This window comes from Mytilus edulis, chromosome 12 (assembly GCF_963676685.1).
Source record: "Mytilus edulis chromosome 12, xbMytEdul2.2, whole genome shotgun sequence".
NCBI lineage: Eukaryota > Metazoa > Mollusca > Bivalvia > Mytilida > Mytilidae > Mytilus > Mytilus edulis.
Window position 1 is genome coordinate 63162434 of NC_092355.1, and position 19993 is coordinate 63182426.

At 32.3% G+C, this 19993-nt stretch overlaps 1 protein-coding gene across 1 annotated transcript in view; it reads left to right on the forward strand.

Moving 5' to 3' along the window:
• LOC139498920 (MAM and LDL-receptor class A domain-containing protein 1-like) overlaps positions 1-19993 on the forward strand; it is a 114504-nt gene that overhangs the window by 3144 nt on the left and 91367 nt on the right. The window contains exons 2-16 of the mRNA XM_071287510.1: positions 3250-3613; positions 4462-4509; positions 5168-5286; positions 6083-6150; positions 7071-7252; positions 8320-10130; positions 11040-11149; positions 11429-11586; positions 12010-12111; positions 13136-13326; positions 14898-15060; positions 16737-16787; positions 17483-17655; positions 18367-18535; positions 19310-19426. Of these exons, the coding sequence (XP_071143611.1) occupies positions 3250-3613; positions 4462-4509; positions 5168-5286; positions 6083-6150; positions 7071-7252; positions 8320-10130; positions 11040-11149; positions 11429-11586; positions 12010-12111; positions 13136-13326; positions 14898-15060; positions 16737-16787; positions 17483-17655; positions 18367-18535; positions 19310-19426 (3826 nt within the window). The remainder of the gene's footprint in view (positions 1-3249; positions 3614-4461; positions 4510-5167; positions 5287-6082; positions 6151-7070; positions 7253-8319; positions 10131-11039; positions 11150-11428; positions 11587-12009; positions 12112-13135; positions 13327-14897; positions 15061-16736; positions 16788-17482; positions 17656-18366; positions 18536-19309; positions 19427-19993) is intronic.

A 19993-nucleotide genomic window follows, 5' to 3' on the forward strand; every position in this document is an offset into this window, starting at 1 on the left:
GGAGCTGAATTGATATAGATTGTTTTTTTTTTAATTTTTAAAAACAATATTTATCTTGCTTGTTGTGAAAACGACATTTAAAACTTTCCCCAACAGGGTTGCAACAGCCGGCAAGAGGGATTGTGTTTAAATTTAAAAATGGTGCTGATCTCCATTTGAAGAGCTGTTCATATTTCTAAAATGTGTATACATAATTTAAGTCACCACAATTAGATCAGGAAGGTGACTGTATTATGTAAGCTTTCATCTTTCATTTGATTTTTTTGATTTTCCGGAAGTACGTATGTCGGGGTTTATACTATTCGAATCGATATTAATAAATAGAAAAAAAGATATATGGCCTAGATCTTTAACGGTGTCCTACATAATTTTGAATGTATCGCAAATCATGATTAGATATTTGACCAACATGTCCGGGCATTACATTACAGATATGATCAGGGGGAGTTCCACTATGTAAAGAATATAACATATTAAGCTTTAAAAGATTAACTGTATATCACAATTTTTGCCCTAAAAATAGCAGTAAATCATCGTTCTAGTTATTGTTTCAAATCTGCAAATCGTGAGACAGAAGTACAATTTTTGTTTGAAATTGTTTATAAAAAGAATAGTTATTTAATGCACTATTTATACTGTTTTTTTTACAAAAACAAAAGATTCGTTTTTGTTACATTTTTTGTACACTTAATTTGACAACTTACTGAGATTTAGGAAAAGGGCGCTTACAGTACATAGCTTATTACGGAATGTTAATGACATTTTCCTTTTGTAGTTGTAACAAGAAACCAAGTCGATCACACCATTTTCTTTTTTTTATCTTCCAAACGCATATTTTAATACCGATATTTTAATTTTTACAAATTAACTGTAGTGATAGAATTGCTATTTTAAAACTCCAAAAGAGAAAGATAGGTAGCATCGAAACGGTTATAAAGCGTCTTCTGCCATAATGCATCACCCGCCTTATGAATAAACAATCGGTAAAATGTTATTATTGGAAAAAGGACTTTTCTTGTCTCCGCGGGTATCACCACCGCATTATTCAGCCCTATTTAGTTGACATATCATTGAAACGGGCACACATTGTTTATCAAATGTTAAATCGTTCGATACTCTAGACTCGTTCTGACGTTGTGGAAATTTAAAAATTATTGTTAGAACTATACAGACCCTGATCGGTTATTCACCGTTTTCTTTACAATAACATTTATTTTAATTTCATTCGTCAATGTAAAACATAATTTTTATAATCAGGAAGTTAGTGTATTTGATTTGTTTACGCCAAGTTATTTCGTGTAATAGCTACATGTATTTAATTTCAGTAGTTTACAATCGTTTTATCATGAAGTATCATTGATATGGTCAAAATCATACAAAAGTCTATTTACAAAAATTGATTATTTTAAAACTTTGGGTTCTCAATGCTCTGCAAGTTCTATACTTTCCCTTGCTTTCTCATTTGTTTGATTCAAGCTCGACTCTTGACTCCTTTGTAGACAAATGCTGATTGCACGCCTGCCGAATACAATTTCAATCCTGGAATCTATTATGAGTTTGTTCTTATTCTAAAATAATTATTGAGTATCGTTGGTCATCTCAACGAGATTGATTTTTCTCGCTTGAACCGGTACGGCCAAAGTGAGAAAAGCAATCGAGTCGAGATGTTCAATGATGATAATGTTTATCGATTTTTTACCTATGATGATGTTATCAGTAGCATATCAATTTCCTTGACTACGCCACGTGCTCCCTTAGTTTCCAGCGATATTTTTAATATCTCTCGGCGCCGCTGAGAAAGGAAATTATCAGTTAGAAGATCAAAGGAAAATTTCGTAAAATAGCGATTTTATAATTTACAAGTCGTAAAATGGCGGCTATATGTGTAATATGGTTTCGTGGTAAGATAACGAATGAGTATTCGATATCATGTGATAAAAATTTCTCGTTTTTGAAATACAAATAATAAAATAATTAAATGCTCATTGATAAAAATATTTAAATCAAGAGTATTTCCCTTGAGCATAGCCATGCTTCCTTGACCGGATTTATCTTTATTATAAACATTGTGTAAAAAAATATTGTTACCCTTGTCAACATTTAAAGCCAAGATAGTCGACAAATCGTTAACTAGGGGTATTTCTGACACACAATTCAATGTTCTACCGTTAATGAATGGAACACACTAGGAAGTGGTAAAGGTGACATTATTCTTGATAGTCGTGTGGCAAGATCACGAATGCATCAATAACTAGTGGGAATATTCTTTTTGACTCGAAAACCTTAAAGAACGTATATTGATATGTGATATAACAAATTTTAATAAAAATTATAGAACATTTTAAAAACATCCCTTGTGTGATAATAATTCAAGGGATATTGTATGTACCTCGTATGATTGACCCATATTGTTCGTGTCTCTATCTCAAATTTCGATATTTGTTCTTTGGACATCTGGTTTGAAAATTTGTTCGTCGTGTCATATTCCTTATTTTAGTTTTTACTGATTTTGAATAAACAAAATAAACGTTATCAGGAGACTGAATTCTTATCGCAGTTGATAAATGCATAAGCACAGACGCTTTCTCTAATCTGGTCTCTTTCTGTTTGACTTAAGACGATTTTCACAGGTTTTACGAGTTTGGATATTTGCAAAGAAATGTTGCATATTATTTGATTAGTAGTTTTGATTTTAAATATGAATTTAACTTATCTATTAAATGAGGAGACCTCATTTGTGTGTCGCTTCTCGTCCTTCAACAATTAATTAAATTCACACCATTCCTTAGTGTCCTATAATTACCATGCATAGTCGAATTTGTCAACCTCGATCATGATTATTTCGTTTGGTTTATTTGGGGAGGAAAACGAAGGTAACGGCGTCCGGATATTGTTTTCGCATCGGACGGACCTTAAAGTAATCGACTTAAAATTACGGAATTTGAAAAAGGGGTAGGGTTACAATATTACCCTGTCCCCTAGCACTTATGACTTTTGATGTCTTATCTGATATCCTCCAGTCATTAATTTTTTTTACAAAAAATCATCTTACAATAGTTTAATACTTTCAACCACGCTTTCGACCACGCTCTAAATGTCTTCTAGTTATATTATAAACTAAAACAAGGGTTGTTATCAGACATCTGCCTAAAAAAATAAGAAATGCTGCCATACGTTTAAAATATCATACTGTAAGATTTTCAAATTTACTATACCATTACTGATTTTTAATGTTCGTTATTATCATAGACTGACCGGTATGGTAGGGACCTCAATATCGATGATGACCACTGCTTCTATGAACCAGAACCAGATTACAGCCGTGAATGTGAAACTTATAGACCGGACTTTATACAAAAAGACTATTTACAAAATAAAATCCCTTCTTTTTGGAATCACAAAAACATTCCAAGTCCTTACCAAGAGACATTAGCTAGTCAGTATCTGTGTGGTCTTCATAAAACAACTTCTGAGGATCGGCTCAATAGCAGTGATTCTACAACTTCTACACACAAACCGAGATCACGTTGTGCCATACTGTTATTCCTAGTAATAGGAATAGTTACTTTGGTTGGTGGAGCTATAGCAGTCGCTGTGTACTTCACTAGCATACGTAAGTAAACAAATGTAAATTAAGATATTTTGACTTACATTTATCTTTCATTGTATTGAGACAGAAAATAAAAGGCGGATTGAACTTAAATGTTAGTATTTAATGGCATTCTCAAAGACACTAATTGGCATAACTAAACAAAACAACAGGAGATACTATTAAAGCTTTGTGTTATTTCTTTCTTTCTTTCTTTCTTTTTTATTTAAAGTAAGTCTACAATGAGATGACTTGATTTTTTCCAGGGGCTGATATTCTCTCGGGGGTGCTTATAATTTCTTAAGAATATGTTCCATTTTCAGATTTCGTTGATACTTTTTTCTATAAACCATTGTTTTATCTTTTTTTTCCATCAAACTTATATTGGGTGAATGACCCTTAGATCTGACGAGTTAGTCGGGGTCATGGAAACCCCTGCCCAATTATTTAAAGGGTGTTCAATTTAAACATTTAAAGGGGTTATCTGTATCATTCAAGTCCTGGTTGAAATAAATTCTGGAGTGGAGGATAAGAAATTGTTTATTTTTTGTTAATTATCATGAATGTAATTATAGATTAAGATTCGTGGTAAACAGCAAAATCATCGTAGTTGTCTGGTCAAAGGTTATCTGTTCTACATATTTGGCCTCTAAAACTGTTTACCAAAAATTTGTCTGACCCTAGATTTTCTATCTACTTATTTGTCTGATATTGGCATTTGTTTTTCGGATTTTCTGAAATTTGTTCAAACCTACATGTACTTCGTAAGAATTGTTGTTTCGTTGAACTTGCAATTTAATTTGATTGTAAATATCCATGTGATGCTTTTATTCCTTTAATTCACATCATCTCGATACTTTTTTGTCTTGTAGGAAATGAACAGATTACACCAACCACTCCTACAACGACAAACAAGCATGGTATGTGGGAAAAAAATCCTGAAGTGCATGGTTAAAAATCATATTCAGAAAAAAAACTTAAGAAAATGAAGGCATATTTACAATAAAAAGGAGGAGATACAAGTGGCTATCAAATCACAGAAGTAGAAAACAAACACTATGGTAAAAAGAAAAATAAAGAAAAAGACAAACATTAAACAACGTCATTAATCAATGACATCGTCAACAGAAGATATTTGACTTACAGAGAAAATAAAATGCAAAAATGATAACGAAAACATTAATTGGGCAACAAATAAAGAAATAATCAAGAAAAGAATTTAAAAAGACAACTATTTAGGCATTAACTAATTTACTGGTAGCATAAACATGAAACAAATAATGTGTTATCATGCTGCAAAAACACGAAAAACTTATTAAAATAAACAAATTTTATATTTTACAGAGATAACAGTTGTCTCAATCATAGTATCAATACAATCACTGCCATATCAATTGTTTTAATGTGTGATCATGGATGATTTATTGTAATTGAGTGTGCTATCATCAAATTTCTAAAAAAAAACACCATGAGTTTGTTAGTTACATGTATTGAGCAAATATATGATAAACAAGCACACAAATATGTGATTAACATTACAAATGGGAAAAACACACGTTGTGCATCTTTTGTTTTTAGATCTACCAGAGAAATTGATATACAAAGGACATATACCGATTGACAGCAGTTGGGATGAAGAATTAGCAAATAAATCGTCTCCCAAATACCAACAAAAAGCAGAAAATGTTTCGCATATGGTAAATTTGCGTCGTTTATTATTGTTGTCGTTATTCAATGATTCGATAGAACCATATCCAAGCACTTTAAATAAACTGTCAAAATTAAATTATTAATTGATAGTCATTTTTTTTTAATTTCTGGAATTAAAACTGCAATATTATAAATAATTAATAAAAAATCAACAGAGGATGTGGTTTGATATCAATTAGACAGTTCTCCGCCAATGAAAAAATGAAGTAGAAGATAGCAAAAATAGGTAACCGCATGGCCTTCAACATTGAGCAAAAGCAATGCGACATGGAAAAGGCCCATACATGAAAAATGTAAAACAATTCAAACGTGAGAAATAATCTGCTTGATTTTTGTTCAAATCCAAAAAAAAAAAGAATTTTTATGCCAGCAAATAACAATTATAAAATTCCAGGCTCCTAGCTTGGGACAAAGACATACAGAAGGATCGTTCTTTTTATCTTTCTAAATATTTGTAATTGCATATCCACAATTTCTTTTTTTTTAATTGTGTTATTTCATTATTCAAACAAAGGCTCAGGTAGGTTTGCCTAAGACCATTTTTCGGAAATTGGTCACAACATTTTGGTTGTTCGTAATTCTGTTTTTCTTCTTTTCTTTTCAACTTCATATTTTTTCATGTTTTTTGTTATCAATGGAACAGCTTTACTTATTCATAGCATACGTTTTTTAATGCACGAAATAGATGTATTTGACTATATATAAATATGTATTGTATCAAGAAGAGTGAAACGCATCTAAATATCATGGGAATTGTGTTTAATTTTTGTAGTTGTATTTTAGATCGACAAAGTGTATCAATCAAGTGATTTGAACGATATATACATCGGAAATATTGTCAATGGATTTAGGTAAATTATACATCAAGTAAAGTTTAACATTAGAATATTCCATAACGTGTTTTAGAGACATATTTCACATTTGTTTTCTATGTTGTATGTCCGACCTTTGAAAATAAGTATTAAAAGATACTTTTTGAATTCTATTATCAGCCAGTATCTTTGTAATATGCTGATGAAAGTAAAATATAAGCTGTATCATAAAATACATCGTGCTCGTGAAATTTGTAATTCTTGTAGACCTTGTGGTACAACAACACACCATATTGAAATAATTTATGGTTATGTTTTCCTTACCGTCCCATCAAAAATATTTCAGTACGAGAACTAATCAGTGAATTAAAATTTAAACTCTCTGAAAATGTAAGCTTGGTGAGGTACCAAAGTTGAACTGGTTTAACTGCATCTAGTGTGCCGGTTCCAAGTCGAGAATCTTGACCATGAGTTGATCATTGGTATATGTATATGAGTCTTGTTTTGGGGAAATCGAGCATTGATAGTTATTGTAGATTTGTTTATTGTGAACAATTTTGGTATCAAGTAACATTTTCTGTATTGTCATTGTAACAAATATGTTTTTGTCTTGAATTAAAAATATTTTAGATTTTTGTTTAGAAAATATATCTTTACATTCCGAATCAAAGCAACTGTTGCATAGCTGCCAGCATGTAAACGACACTGTTTCTATCTGCAAACTTAAATGAGAAAATGGAATTGGCATATTTGAAACAGTCAATTTTAGATAATATCGACGCGAAACAAGGCTAATTGATTGTCCCAATTATCTGAACGACAGCTCTACAATGCTTATTTTTGTCACAAATATACTAGTAGATATTGAATTTAAAATATTCATGCTGAACTGTTAAAATAATATTAAATTATATAAAAACAGATAGTTACTGAATTGATCGAATTCGATTTATTTTTAGGAAAGGAAGCACTGAAGTCATTGTTGATCTCACCTTTAAAAATCCAGAATTGAATGAATCCAGTGTTACAGTAGGCATGAACGAAGGAATGATAGCTACTACATTTGTACAAATAGTACAAAGTGGTAAAGTTGAGGAGGTCAAAGACTTTGAGATAGATACACAGAAAATATCATTCGAAGGTAAACATTATTGCGATTTCTCTGTTTAATTACTTGACGACTTTACCCGTCCTGAGGCGTTTTAGAACTTGAATTATTGTAGAGATACGGGTTTGAAACCAGATGTTGACATCTAGCTTTTTTGAGGGTTGTCAGTTGGTGCGGGGGTTTAGGGATCTTTATTTTGTACTTCATCTCGAAGTAACAGTGAGGTTTTTAATTCAAGGTATATATGACAGCAACGTCGTGAGTAGAGTACTTTGATAAGTGATAATCACGCAACAACTGTGAATTACAGAACAAAACCATTGAATAATATCAATAAAAAGGCTTGCAATGATATCAATCATTTACTATTAATCGGAATTTGTAAATTTTTATGGACTCGTAACAAATATATGCACTTTTTGCAGGTCTTCTGCACCAATTACTGTAACGTTTAGTTGATATTAAAATAGTCACGCTCCATTAACTATTCCTTTGACATATTACTACAATGGTGTTAAATATGTAAGAGAAGTATCTTTGACGAGTTTTTAAAGCTCTTATAACTGTCATACCTTTCAGAACAAAAGTGTATTATTGTATCTTCTTTCATTCAATTGAAAAGATTTAAATGTATTGACTTAATTCAAAAGTGGTTTGCAAGATGTATTCCTAAATACGCACCCAAAAGGGTGAGAATGAGGAAGTTAAATCCGATACCTCATATATTTTGTTAGGATGGTCACAGAAGATTATGTTTCAAAATTTCATAACTGCGTAGTATATCTCATAGTTTTAAAATAAAAGTGTTATCTCATACTAATTCATCTTAGTACTGAATGTACTGATATCAACGATAATCTTTATATCTTCATCTATAATTGTATAATATGTTACCGTGACTGTTCTCCATTTCCATTCTCAATCTTACATACTTTTCTAACTTAACTCACTGGATTAATATCCGGTACTTAAATTCGCATTTTCGAATTTAATTACTCAACCTTTGGACTTCGTCTTTAAAAAATGACAAGAATCACCTTTTGATATTAAAAGCAAACGCTTTCAGATTCCCACTTTTCTTCAAATGTTTATTTTTTCAGATATAACTCCTACAATATCAGATTCTACAAAAGTGACAACAACAACAACAAAACAGACAACTACAACACCGTCAACACAAACTACCCCAACATCTACTAAAATAACATCTAATACACCATCAACTCCTATACCGACATCGAAAATAGTTACAACCCCGACAACAACTACTACAACAACGACAACGACTATACCGACAACACCTGTTACATCAACAACACAAAAAACACAAAAAACAACTACTCCCCCAACAACTACCACAAAGATAACAACAACAACACCAATAACTACCTCATCGATAACAACTGATACACCGACAACAACTGCTACAAAGACAACTACTAACAAAACAACTACTACAACACCAACAACTACAACTACATCACCGACAACTACTCCTCCGACAACAACTGCTGCACAGACAACTACTACACCGACAACAACTGCTACACAGACAACTACTAAACCGACAGTTACTACACAGCAACCAACAACAACTTCTGTACCAACAACTACTTTATCGAAAACAACGACAACAACTCTTACACCGACAAAGACTACACAACAACCAACAACAACAACTACTGCATCAACAACTACTACACCGACAGTAACTAAACAGCAATCAACAACAACAACTACTGCATCAACCATTATTGCATCAACAACTACTTCAACGACAGTTACTAAACATCAACTAACAACAACAACTACTGCATCAACAACTACTGCATCAAGAACTACTGCATCAACAACTACTGCATCAACAACTACTACACCGACAGTAACTACACAGCAACCAACAACAACAACTACTGCATCAACAACTACTGCATCAACAACCACTTCACCGACAGTTACTACACAGCCACCTACAACAACAACTTCTGCATCAACAATTACTGCATCAACAACTACTACACCGACAGTTACTACACTGCAACAAACAACAACAACTACTACTGCATCAACAACTACTACACCGACAGTAACTACACAGCAACCAACAACAACAACTACTACACCGACTGTTACTAGACAGCAACCAACAACAACAGCTTCTGGATCAACAACTAATGCATCAACAACTACTACACCGACAATTACTAAACAGCTATCAACAACAACAACAACTACTGCACCAACAACTACCAATACACCAACAAACATTACTACACCATCATCAGTTACTTCACCGACAACAAGTACAACACCGGCAATAACAACTACTACTACTCAACCAACAACTTCGCCACTACTTTCTACTGAAACAACAGTCACTTCATCCGGTACAACAAACTATCCATCCACTACCATGCAATCTGCGAATACTACAACATCCGGTACAACAATCTCTCCATCCACTACCATGCAACCTGCTAATACTACAACATCCGGTACAACAAACGCTCCATCCACTACCATGCAATCTGCAAATACTACAACAAACCTTACTACCACTACCATGCAACCTGCTAATACTGCAACATCCGGTACAATAAACTCTCCATTCACTACCATGCAACCTGCTAATACTACAACAAACTCTACTATCACTACCGTGGAATATGCGAATACTGCAACACTCGGTAATATAAACTCTACTACCACTACCATGGAACATGCTTATACTGCAACACCCGGTAATATAAACTCTACTACCACTACTTATCCTGAGTTCACAACTTTTCCAACCATCGAATCACGGGTAGTGTTTGAAGTACAGGCGGTAATGAGAAATATTACCTGGGTATCTGCCTTCACTAACTCAAGCTCACAAGAGTATCAACAGTTACTATATACTATTGACCAGGTAACATTATGTTTATAAATAAACAATCATCTGCATAGTTTTGATAAAAACGAAAGAATGTTTACATACGTATTTTAACTATTTTATCCCAAATCAACTATAATCCAGAGAGAAAAATATGGTTTTATATTATGTGTCGAAAATGTTTTGTTGTGCACATTTGTTTGTTTCGTTTATTTTTTTTTTATTTTTTTCAAGATCATTATCTTTTTTTTTTTCTCTTTGTGGATAAACACATACATTGTTGGTTATTTGTTTATTTGAAAAGTGTTTTATGCTAATCTATTTTTCTTTTATTTTCTTTTGTATGTTCTGTTTTACGTCTACGACTAGTGGTCCTTTATATTTATCTTTGTTTGTTTTATCATTTTAAACATTACCTTTATTTTCTTACATTCATAACATTATTAATTCTTTAAAAAAAAAAGAGTATGCCCCAGAGAGCTTTTATATACATATAATATCTTTCCGTGAAATTACAAAAACAAAAATCATCAACAGCAGATTTAAACATTGTTTTAAAATGTCATATCAGATACATGAATCATATGTCATTGAGACAACAACCAAACAACACACTAAAATTCGAAGGCAAATAAAGGTCAGTATTAGGTATACAACTAAACAAATGCAACACCCCTTTCAAATTATGAATAAAGTAAGCACTATCAAATATCTGCCCTCAACACACAACGTCAAATACTTGTAGTTCGGTACCATTTGTTGCGAACTGAAGGTTCGATGGAAGTCAAATCAAATTAAGCATTTTTTTGTTGGCGTTTTAAAAGTTTTGAATCTACTATGTTCTAGTAGTTTTGTGTATCATAAATGTTTTTTTCGCTGTGTTGATTTGAACAAAAAATCTAATTATCATTTGAAAATTTAAACATATCATTTTCCTTTTCGTAGATGAACATAGAAATACAGAATTACATGTCGTCAATGGACAATACAACAAGTATGTCACGTCACATGCCTCTTTCACAGATTTATGAAAAAACGGTCTTGCGGAACGTCAGGTAAATACAGGTTCTTGTCTTGCCATAACGATAACACAATGTTTGAATGCCAGGATATTATCTGACATGAGAATGTTGTTACTTTATAATAAGGTAATTAATTTCATTGATGACAAAGGTATGTGCAGTTATATTATGATTTCATTCACATTGTTTATGAAGAATTATTTAATTATTCAATTACAAGTTTGTGAGAAGGTATATTGAGAACGGAGAACTCATTTTTATCTTTATTTTTTTTTTACATGAATTAGTAAATGTATTTTTAATTTATTCCAGTGAACTTGGTGGTAATGTAATGGTGACATTTGACATAATATTAAAAGCTCGTTATGTTATAATGCAAGATGGTTCAACTATGATGATTGATAGTAGTATGGTCAAGAAAATAGTGTCAGGTGCAGTTGGTGTTAATCAAATTGACTTACACGTCATAGGTAAGCATAATGTAAAAGACAAGCAACGTATTTTGCTGACTTGTTGTCTGTTTGATTCTTCGGGATGTCACGTCATGTCATTCGCCCTAGAGACGTTAAATCCAATGCTTCTTGTTACTCGTTAAAATACCTTTTCAATTTCTAGATTTACAATGCAAATTATGTTTTTATCAAACATGCTTTCTCTTTCCAGTAGCTAGCAACTGTACTGTTCAACCCAAATTATAACATATACGAATCGTCCATTAAGACACAGGAAATATGCGCAACTGGAAGTTAAGACGTTCAGACATCCAATCTTCGAATACAGATCCTTTCAAGAAATTTTCGAAAAATTATTGTTTTTATCAAGTTAAAAATTCAAGTTTAATTTAACAAAGGACGAAAAAAGATTGCTTACATGTAAACACTGATTTCTTTTAGATTTAGGTTCACCACCAGATATAACAACCCCAGAAGGGACAATTGATGTTGAATCTACAACACATGTTACAGGGAATACCTCTTCTACGTTGCAGCCACGTGGTATATATGATAGTTCAAAACACTCACTTGATAAAACTTCACATACTTGATAATGACTATTGTGGGTTAGGAAGGAGGCAAACCACCAGCCTCGTTGTCAATAAATTCATAAAATAGTATTACATGTGCTAGTAGAAATGTAGCATCTTTCTACAAGAATTTAAAGTGGTGTTGGTTGTATTAGATGATAAAGCAACAGAAAGATGTATTTTTTTAAGCCCTAATAATATGAAACTTGTCATGTCGCAATCTTTCATAGCTTGCTATATGGTATGGGTTTTGTTCATGCGTGAAGGTCGTAAAAGAGGGACGAAAGATACCAGAGGGACAGTCAAACTCGAAAATAAACTGACAACGCCATGGCTAAAAATGAAAAGAACAAACTGACAAACAATAGTACACATGACACATGACACAACATAGAAAACTAAAGCATAAACAACACGAACCCCACCAAAAACTGGGGTGATTGCAGGTGCTCCGGAAGGGTAAGCAGATCCGGTAAATAGTAGAATTAGGTAGGTCACATTTATGAATTGGAAGGGGATTGTAAGGAACATATCCGATATCATTTGTGAAACGGTTATTCCATAACGGTTAACCAACTCGTGATGGCGTCCGTAAAATTTACGAAGAGATGTAATTTAACCGTCAGTTTCTATACATTCTCTATTTGATCTTAGCAATGGTATTATATCTCCTAGTATGTATTTAGATTAATATAGAGAAAAATATACAGTAATTTAACGTAGTCTTTGCGATATGTCAATGTAAATCGTAGAGAGTTTTGAATAAAGTAAACAGAGATGAGATTATACAGATACTAGTATTGTACTAACACCACCTTTCTATATAAAATAGTGCGAAATAAAACAAACGGCATATGACGACAAAAACATGAGCCTACACTGGTGATTTGAAATAGAAGAACACATATGTTTTAGACCTTGCAAGTCATTTTATCAATGTTAACCAACGCAATTTCTCAGTTTCTTAACATTATTCTTTTCAATTTGAATTTCAGAGATATCATGTAATGAAAACTATAACGCATCAAATGGAAGAATACAATCCCCGAATTATCCAGCAGACTATCCGAATTCAATAACTTGTCATTATTTGATACAGAGTCCATTGATGTTACCAATTACCTTTTCATTCATTGATTTTGAAGTCGAGGCTTTGAGCAGTGGATCATGTTATGATTATGTCGAAGTAAGTTGTTTAAATGAACATATGTGAAAGGTGTGCATGTGGGAAAGTAACATTGTTTACACAAACTGCATGAAAAGCTCATTATATATTGTGGTCATCAGTTTTTTGTAAAAAAAAAATGGTTGGACGGCTAGCGTTAATCATGATGCTATTTTAAACATACTTGGCTCATTGGTCTAATATTTTGTGTTATTGTCTATAAATTTTGAAAATATAATGGCCAGAGAGAACTTTTAAGAAAAAACTTTTGAGAAGAAATTAACCATAAGGAAAAATCTACAAATAATGATCATGATCGTTAGAGGCTCTTTGTTTTTTAAAATAGCCCCATTAAAATATCAAGATCCGTTCAATACGGACATCAAATAAATATTTGTGATACACAATTTCCTATTAAAAAACTTTCCGATATTATAACTTCGAAGTTATCCAAATTAATAGTTTGAGAACTCATTTGTTTTTGTCTGTATAATCAAATAGCTGTTTTGTGACAATACTTCGTTCAAATACTCATAGCGATATACAAATGTACGTACAATGCATAATATTTGTTTCACAATAGCCATGACTTGCTTAGTGAAAAAGGTCTGACAGAATCATGAAAAGACTCCATATCATTAGTGTTTTAACACTTGTGGTTTTATGATGCTGTTCATTTTCCCACAACTATATCTTAAATATATATTTAATACGATAAATGCGCGTTTCGTCTACATAAGATTCATCAGTGACGCTCATATCAAAACATTTAAAAAAAACCAACAAGTACAAAGTTGAAGAGCATTGAGGACCCAAAAATTCCAAAAAGTTTGTATAGATTGTAAACACATTATATTCGAGGAGAAACCATCTCAGAGAAAGACATTCGTTATAAATAAAACCCCATTTATTGTAGCCGGAAAGCTTCCTATGTTAAATTCTGAAATTGGTCATAAGTTTGAATAAAGAGTCTTTTATTCTATGTAAAAAAAAAAGTAAAGTCATAAAAATACCGAACACCGAGGAAAATTCTAAACTGAATATCCCTTTAATGACCCGAAAACTGTCAAAACTTGTTCAAGCACAGAATTTCAATAAAATAGAGGATGAAAATAGGGAATGTGTTAACTGTAAAACTGTATAAGCGTAGAACAATCCAACGAAAAAAGTAAAATCACAAAAATACTGAACCCCGAGGACAATTCAAAATGGAAAGTCCCTCATAAAATGCCAAAATCAGAAGCTAAAACAGATCAAACAATTGGATGAAAACTGTCATATTCCTAATTTGGTACATGCTGTTTCTTATGTTGAAAATGTTGGAATAAACCTGTTGGTTAGCTAGCTAAACCTCTCACTTGCTTTACAGTCGAATGAAATTCAAACAGATTTAATTGATTATTCATGTTATTAGAGCTCTTTCGTTCCCGGAAGTTTAGTAGAACAGAAACAGGTCCTGCCTATAGCTATCTGGGTAACAGGCGGATAGAAACAGAATATTCAAAAACGGATGTGTTCTCTGAAATTGAAGGAGATTATATATGCATACTCATATAGCTGTTAAAGACGATATCATGTTCGTTTATTTTCAGATCTATGATGGGAATTCGTCAACAGATCATCGCCTAGCGAAGTATTGTGGTAGTTCCCTACCAAACCCTGTAACAGCTTTCTCTGCTGAGATGCTTATTGTTTTTTACACCGACGGATCGGTTGTTATGAGAGGATTCAATGCCATGTTTTTAGATTCTTCTAGTAAGTTAATAAACACAACAAAGATTTCACTGATGTTTTACATTGACATAATATTTTTTGAATTTAGTTCTACTAAAAGATGAATGCTATCTTTCCGGATAAATTGTAGATATATAAATTTTTAAGTACAGTTATCACAAATATGACCAATAACGGATTAATTAGTTACGATAAAGAGTTGTTATGTTTTAATGTTTACGTCAGACGGTGTGATTTTCAATTAGATAACTCCTCATCACCGACCAAATAAACTCATCATAGATACCAGGATTGAAATGTTAATAAGTACAGTTATCACTAATATGACCAATAACGGATTATTTAGTTACGATAAAGGGTAGTTATATTTTAATGTTAACGTCAGACGGTGTGATTTACAATTAGATAACTCTCCGCCACGAACCAAATAAACTCATCATAGATACTAGGATTGAAATTTCATATATGCGCCAAATGACGTAGATGCAGGTAAGAATATGTCACTGGCTGGCTTTCAACAATAAGTTAATCTACGACGCACAGCAAGCTATAAAGAGTTAAACAAATCACAAATTAAAAAAAAAATCAAAAGTGAAAACTAACGGCGTGATTTTTATGTACAAAGCAATAAACGAAAAATTGATGTGATACATGTATATAGCAACTAGCGACAACTACTGAATTGCATACTCCTAACAATTATAAGATTCCGGGCGTCAATCCCTCCTCTTTACACGAAAGAATGATGTAATAGCACAACCTAGGTACAAACTATGAAAATCAGTTAAAAAGGGATGAAACCCGCCAAATCAATACAACTACCATAAAACAATTTACAAAAACACAAAAGATCTGGGAGAACATGCAACCACTAAAAGTTAATTCAAAACCAATAAAACCTAATAACAAAATATGTATCTAAGATTCAAATATCAATCAGTACACAGCCAAAATCCAATAAGTGAAATGTATATCCGTCATATATAGGCCGTTAAAATCCTGATTTTATATACAGATAAGCCCTAGCAAAAATTAACTATATATATATATATATATATGTGTTTAAAACCTGTCTGGCGTAAAATTGAAACAACAAACAGTTCTTTATTCTTATCTGAACACAGGCATTGTTTTGAAATAGCTTAACTGATTCTATTTATGGATACCAAGAAATTAGTATATGAATTGACCAATGCCCTTGAATCTAAGTTGCCTTACATCTTTAATTAAAATAAAATTGTGAATGGAAATGGGGAATGTGTCAAAGAGACAACAACCCGATCATAGAGCAGACAACAACAGAAGGTCACCAACAGGTCTTCAATGCAGTGAGAAATTTCAGCACCCGGAGGTGTCCTTTAGCTGGCCCCTAAACAAATATATATACTTGTTTAGTGATAATGGAGCATATAGAGGCGAGGACCGACTTCCCTTTATCTAGTTTGTCGGATTGAATAAGACAGCATTGTAATCATAGCGTATGTAAGAAGTATGTCCTCAATGAATACGTGGTTGATTGATTGATTGATTGATTAGTGTTCAACGCACTCACAAGGTTCGATTTCTGTTTTGAGGCGGTAAGTGACATTATTGGATGCAGCTGGAGTGCCCGGAGAAACGTTTAAAAAATGCCATTCAACAAATCATTATGAATTTATTAACTAAATAATTAAACACATTGTTTGATTTATTCTTAGTTTCTACCACTCCGTCGACAGAATCATCACCTACAACTTCAGATCAACAAGGTAAGAACGGAACAAAGAGCGATACATTGTACATGTTGTATTGGTTTGTCAATAGGATAAAAACAAAGGTTGTTGTTACTATTAATGGATTATATAGTAATGTGAATAAATTTTGTATGATAGTGTCGAGTGTAATACGATATTTATCCAATCGAGACAATTAAATTGTCAAGTTTGATATGCGAGGCTCGCAATTTAACTGTCGAGAATGGATAAATATCATACTGCACAAGATTTGGTGGTGGAATTTGTTTCTTTAAATAATTGAAAATAGATATGCACACATCTCAAACCTTCTTTTCAAATGATCTATGAAAATAAATGTCCTTTCTATGTGACGTCATCTGGGAAGGTTTCTTTTTCTTGACGCCACGGTAATTTAGAGTAAAGCAAGAGAATTTAACGTCATAATCGAATTTTGACCAATCAAGAAATGAGATCAAACGAACCAAACGTTTATTGAGCATATATAATCAACAGGTCAAGAAAAAGGTAAAGGGCGTGTAAGAATTCGAGAATGGCTAAATGTAATGTTTTTGAATAACAAATTTATCTCATTTGAGCATTACTGAACAGAAATTGATTGTCGAAATGTGCAACGTTCATGTTATTACTACCACTTGGTCGATGTTCCTTTAGACGTTAGGCAAACAGCAATCAATTAATCGTTTTAAACATGCATGTCTTTTTGACAGGAAGTTGTGTTGGATATTACAATGGATTGAAAGGAAGTATAACCTCACCAAATTATCCATACAACTACCCAAACAACCAGAGATGTTATTATTTTATTAATAGCCATGAGGGTTACATCATTAGTTTGACGTTTACAGATTTCAATACAGAATCCTGCTGCGATAACGTCAAAGTTAGTGCAAAATATTATCGCTTTACTTAGCTCACAGTTTGTCAACTGCATGAACAACAAACTTTGAATGTTGGTGCTGACAACGTGACTACATTTAACCAAATCGTCAATATGTATAAATGAAAACATTACGAACAGAACGGAGTACTTTATGACCTCGATGATCATTGCTATATTTTTATGAGAACATACTTGAATAGTTATGGCAATCATCTAACGATTTAAAAGATTAATTCACCTTTGATTGAAACACCACAGATGAGTTTGTTGTAATTGAGAGCCACATTTTAAAACTAAATCATAAGCCTGTAATATTTGGACAGATAGCTCATATAGCACCAACATTCAATATAGGTTCAAGTGATGTAGCACACGTGTTGAAATATCTGTGGTTCGACAATTGCCTTCATATAGTATTCATATGCAAAATAGACTTTTAAGCATGTGTTCTGAGTACATATGAATTAATGTAACAGAAAAGACATAATTATAATTGTTAGTCAAATACTTCATAATGACATAATTTAAACTTTTTTATAAAGTTTATATCTTATTAGGAATAACAATCGGTTTTGAATTTTTTTTTTAAAGTAAATTTTTGAAGCACAATTGGTATAGAATGCTGGTATATTCTTAACAAACATACTTGTATTTTCAGGTATATGTAGATGACACACTTTTGAATAAATTACATGTTTTTCTTTTATATAGGTTTATGATGGAGCAAATACATCATATCCATTATTGCTTACTTTAAGAGGTGCAATTGATGAAGAAATAAAAGTTGAATCCACAAACAATAGCATGGTTGTTTATTTTTATAGTGATTTTAGCATTACAAAATCCGGATTCAGAGCTGTTTATACATCCTATATCAAAGGCAAGTCATACTCCTCAGTGGTATACAACAACAGACGTATTATTTGCTTAGAAAGCAATATCGAGTAATCTAAGATGAGAACATTCGGATTTCGGTGCTGAAAAATAAAGAGAACAGTAGTATACCGCTGTTTGAAATACCTTAATTGATTGAGAGAAAACAAATCCTGTTTACAAACTAAAACCGATTGAAACACATCAGTTATATCAGGAATATAGCTGAAACAAAAATGCAACCAAAAAAAATCAAACCAAAAAATCCATCAAAAACAAAAACGCCAGTTTACATAGAAACTGACTTTTTTTATAACAACTGCCATATTCCTGAATTGGAACAGGACGTTTTAACCTGGTGTAATGGCTGACAAACCCTCCCGTGAATATGAGGTTTTAGTTATAAAAAATAGTTTTGGTGACGTATTCCAAAACCGACTTATTAAATTTGCGTAGCCAGCAGAGTCAAATAGGGATTACTTCTGATGTTTTATTTGTTACCAGTATCATATTAACGTGGAACATACACACTACATATGCTACAGGGAGATAACTCTGTAAAATAAAAATCAGCTGAAAGTTGACGTCACTTCCCATTGTTAAGGAAATTTAAAGCTTCTTAATAATCAAAATTTGTGTTTGGCCAGCTTATCTATTTTTTTTTTTTACGTAAAATTTTTAATTTTTCTAACCGATTTAAAAAAAAAACAGGGCCAGTGTTAACCCTTCGAGAAACAACTCCTTTGATGTTATACCAACGATTTCTTCTTTTTATACTTAGGATGTGCTGTTGACCAAATACAATGCTCACCAGTATTGGAATGCATTTCTGTTTATAATCTGTGTGATGGGATTGAAGACTGTAGCAATGGATTTGATGAACAATATTGTCAAAACTGTAAGTTCTTTTTGTGATGAAAACTATGAAACCAAGACGAAATGTATTGCATGCATAAAGTTATGCTTAGTTAATCAATGTTCGAGAGATTTGCAATCTTACTTATAAAATGCCCCCTGCAACAAAATTGTAATCATATCATTTTGCTGTCGTCATAATGTTGCCGTCTTATTTTGTCACATTCTCCAAGAATTTTACATATGATTTCAACTTAAAAACACGATGAAGGAAATGAGGAACTAGTTTTTCGGAGGCTGGTTAAAAAGACATTTCTGTATCGATTCGAAATTTTTTTTTCAAAACGTCCAAAAACACTTAAATTTGGAAATTTTATGACAATCAAAAGAAATCAATACTTTCGAAACTCTATATATTTATTAAAATTGTTAATAAATGGTTGTGTGATCCAGCCTGACATCTCTCTCTTATATGTTGAATTGTTGATGTGTTAAAAGTACATGTGTTCTCTTTACTATTCTACTGTAAATGATTTATAGGGTTATAAAGACCCCCCACCCCGAACTTGGGACAGTGGTGTAAAATTACAACATAAGAAATTTAGAATCA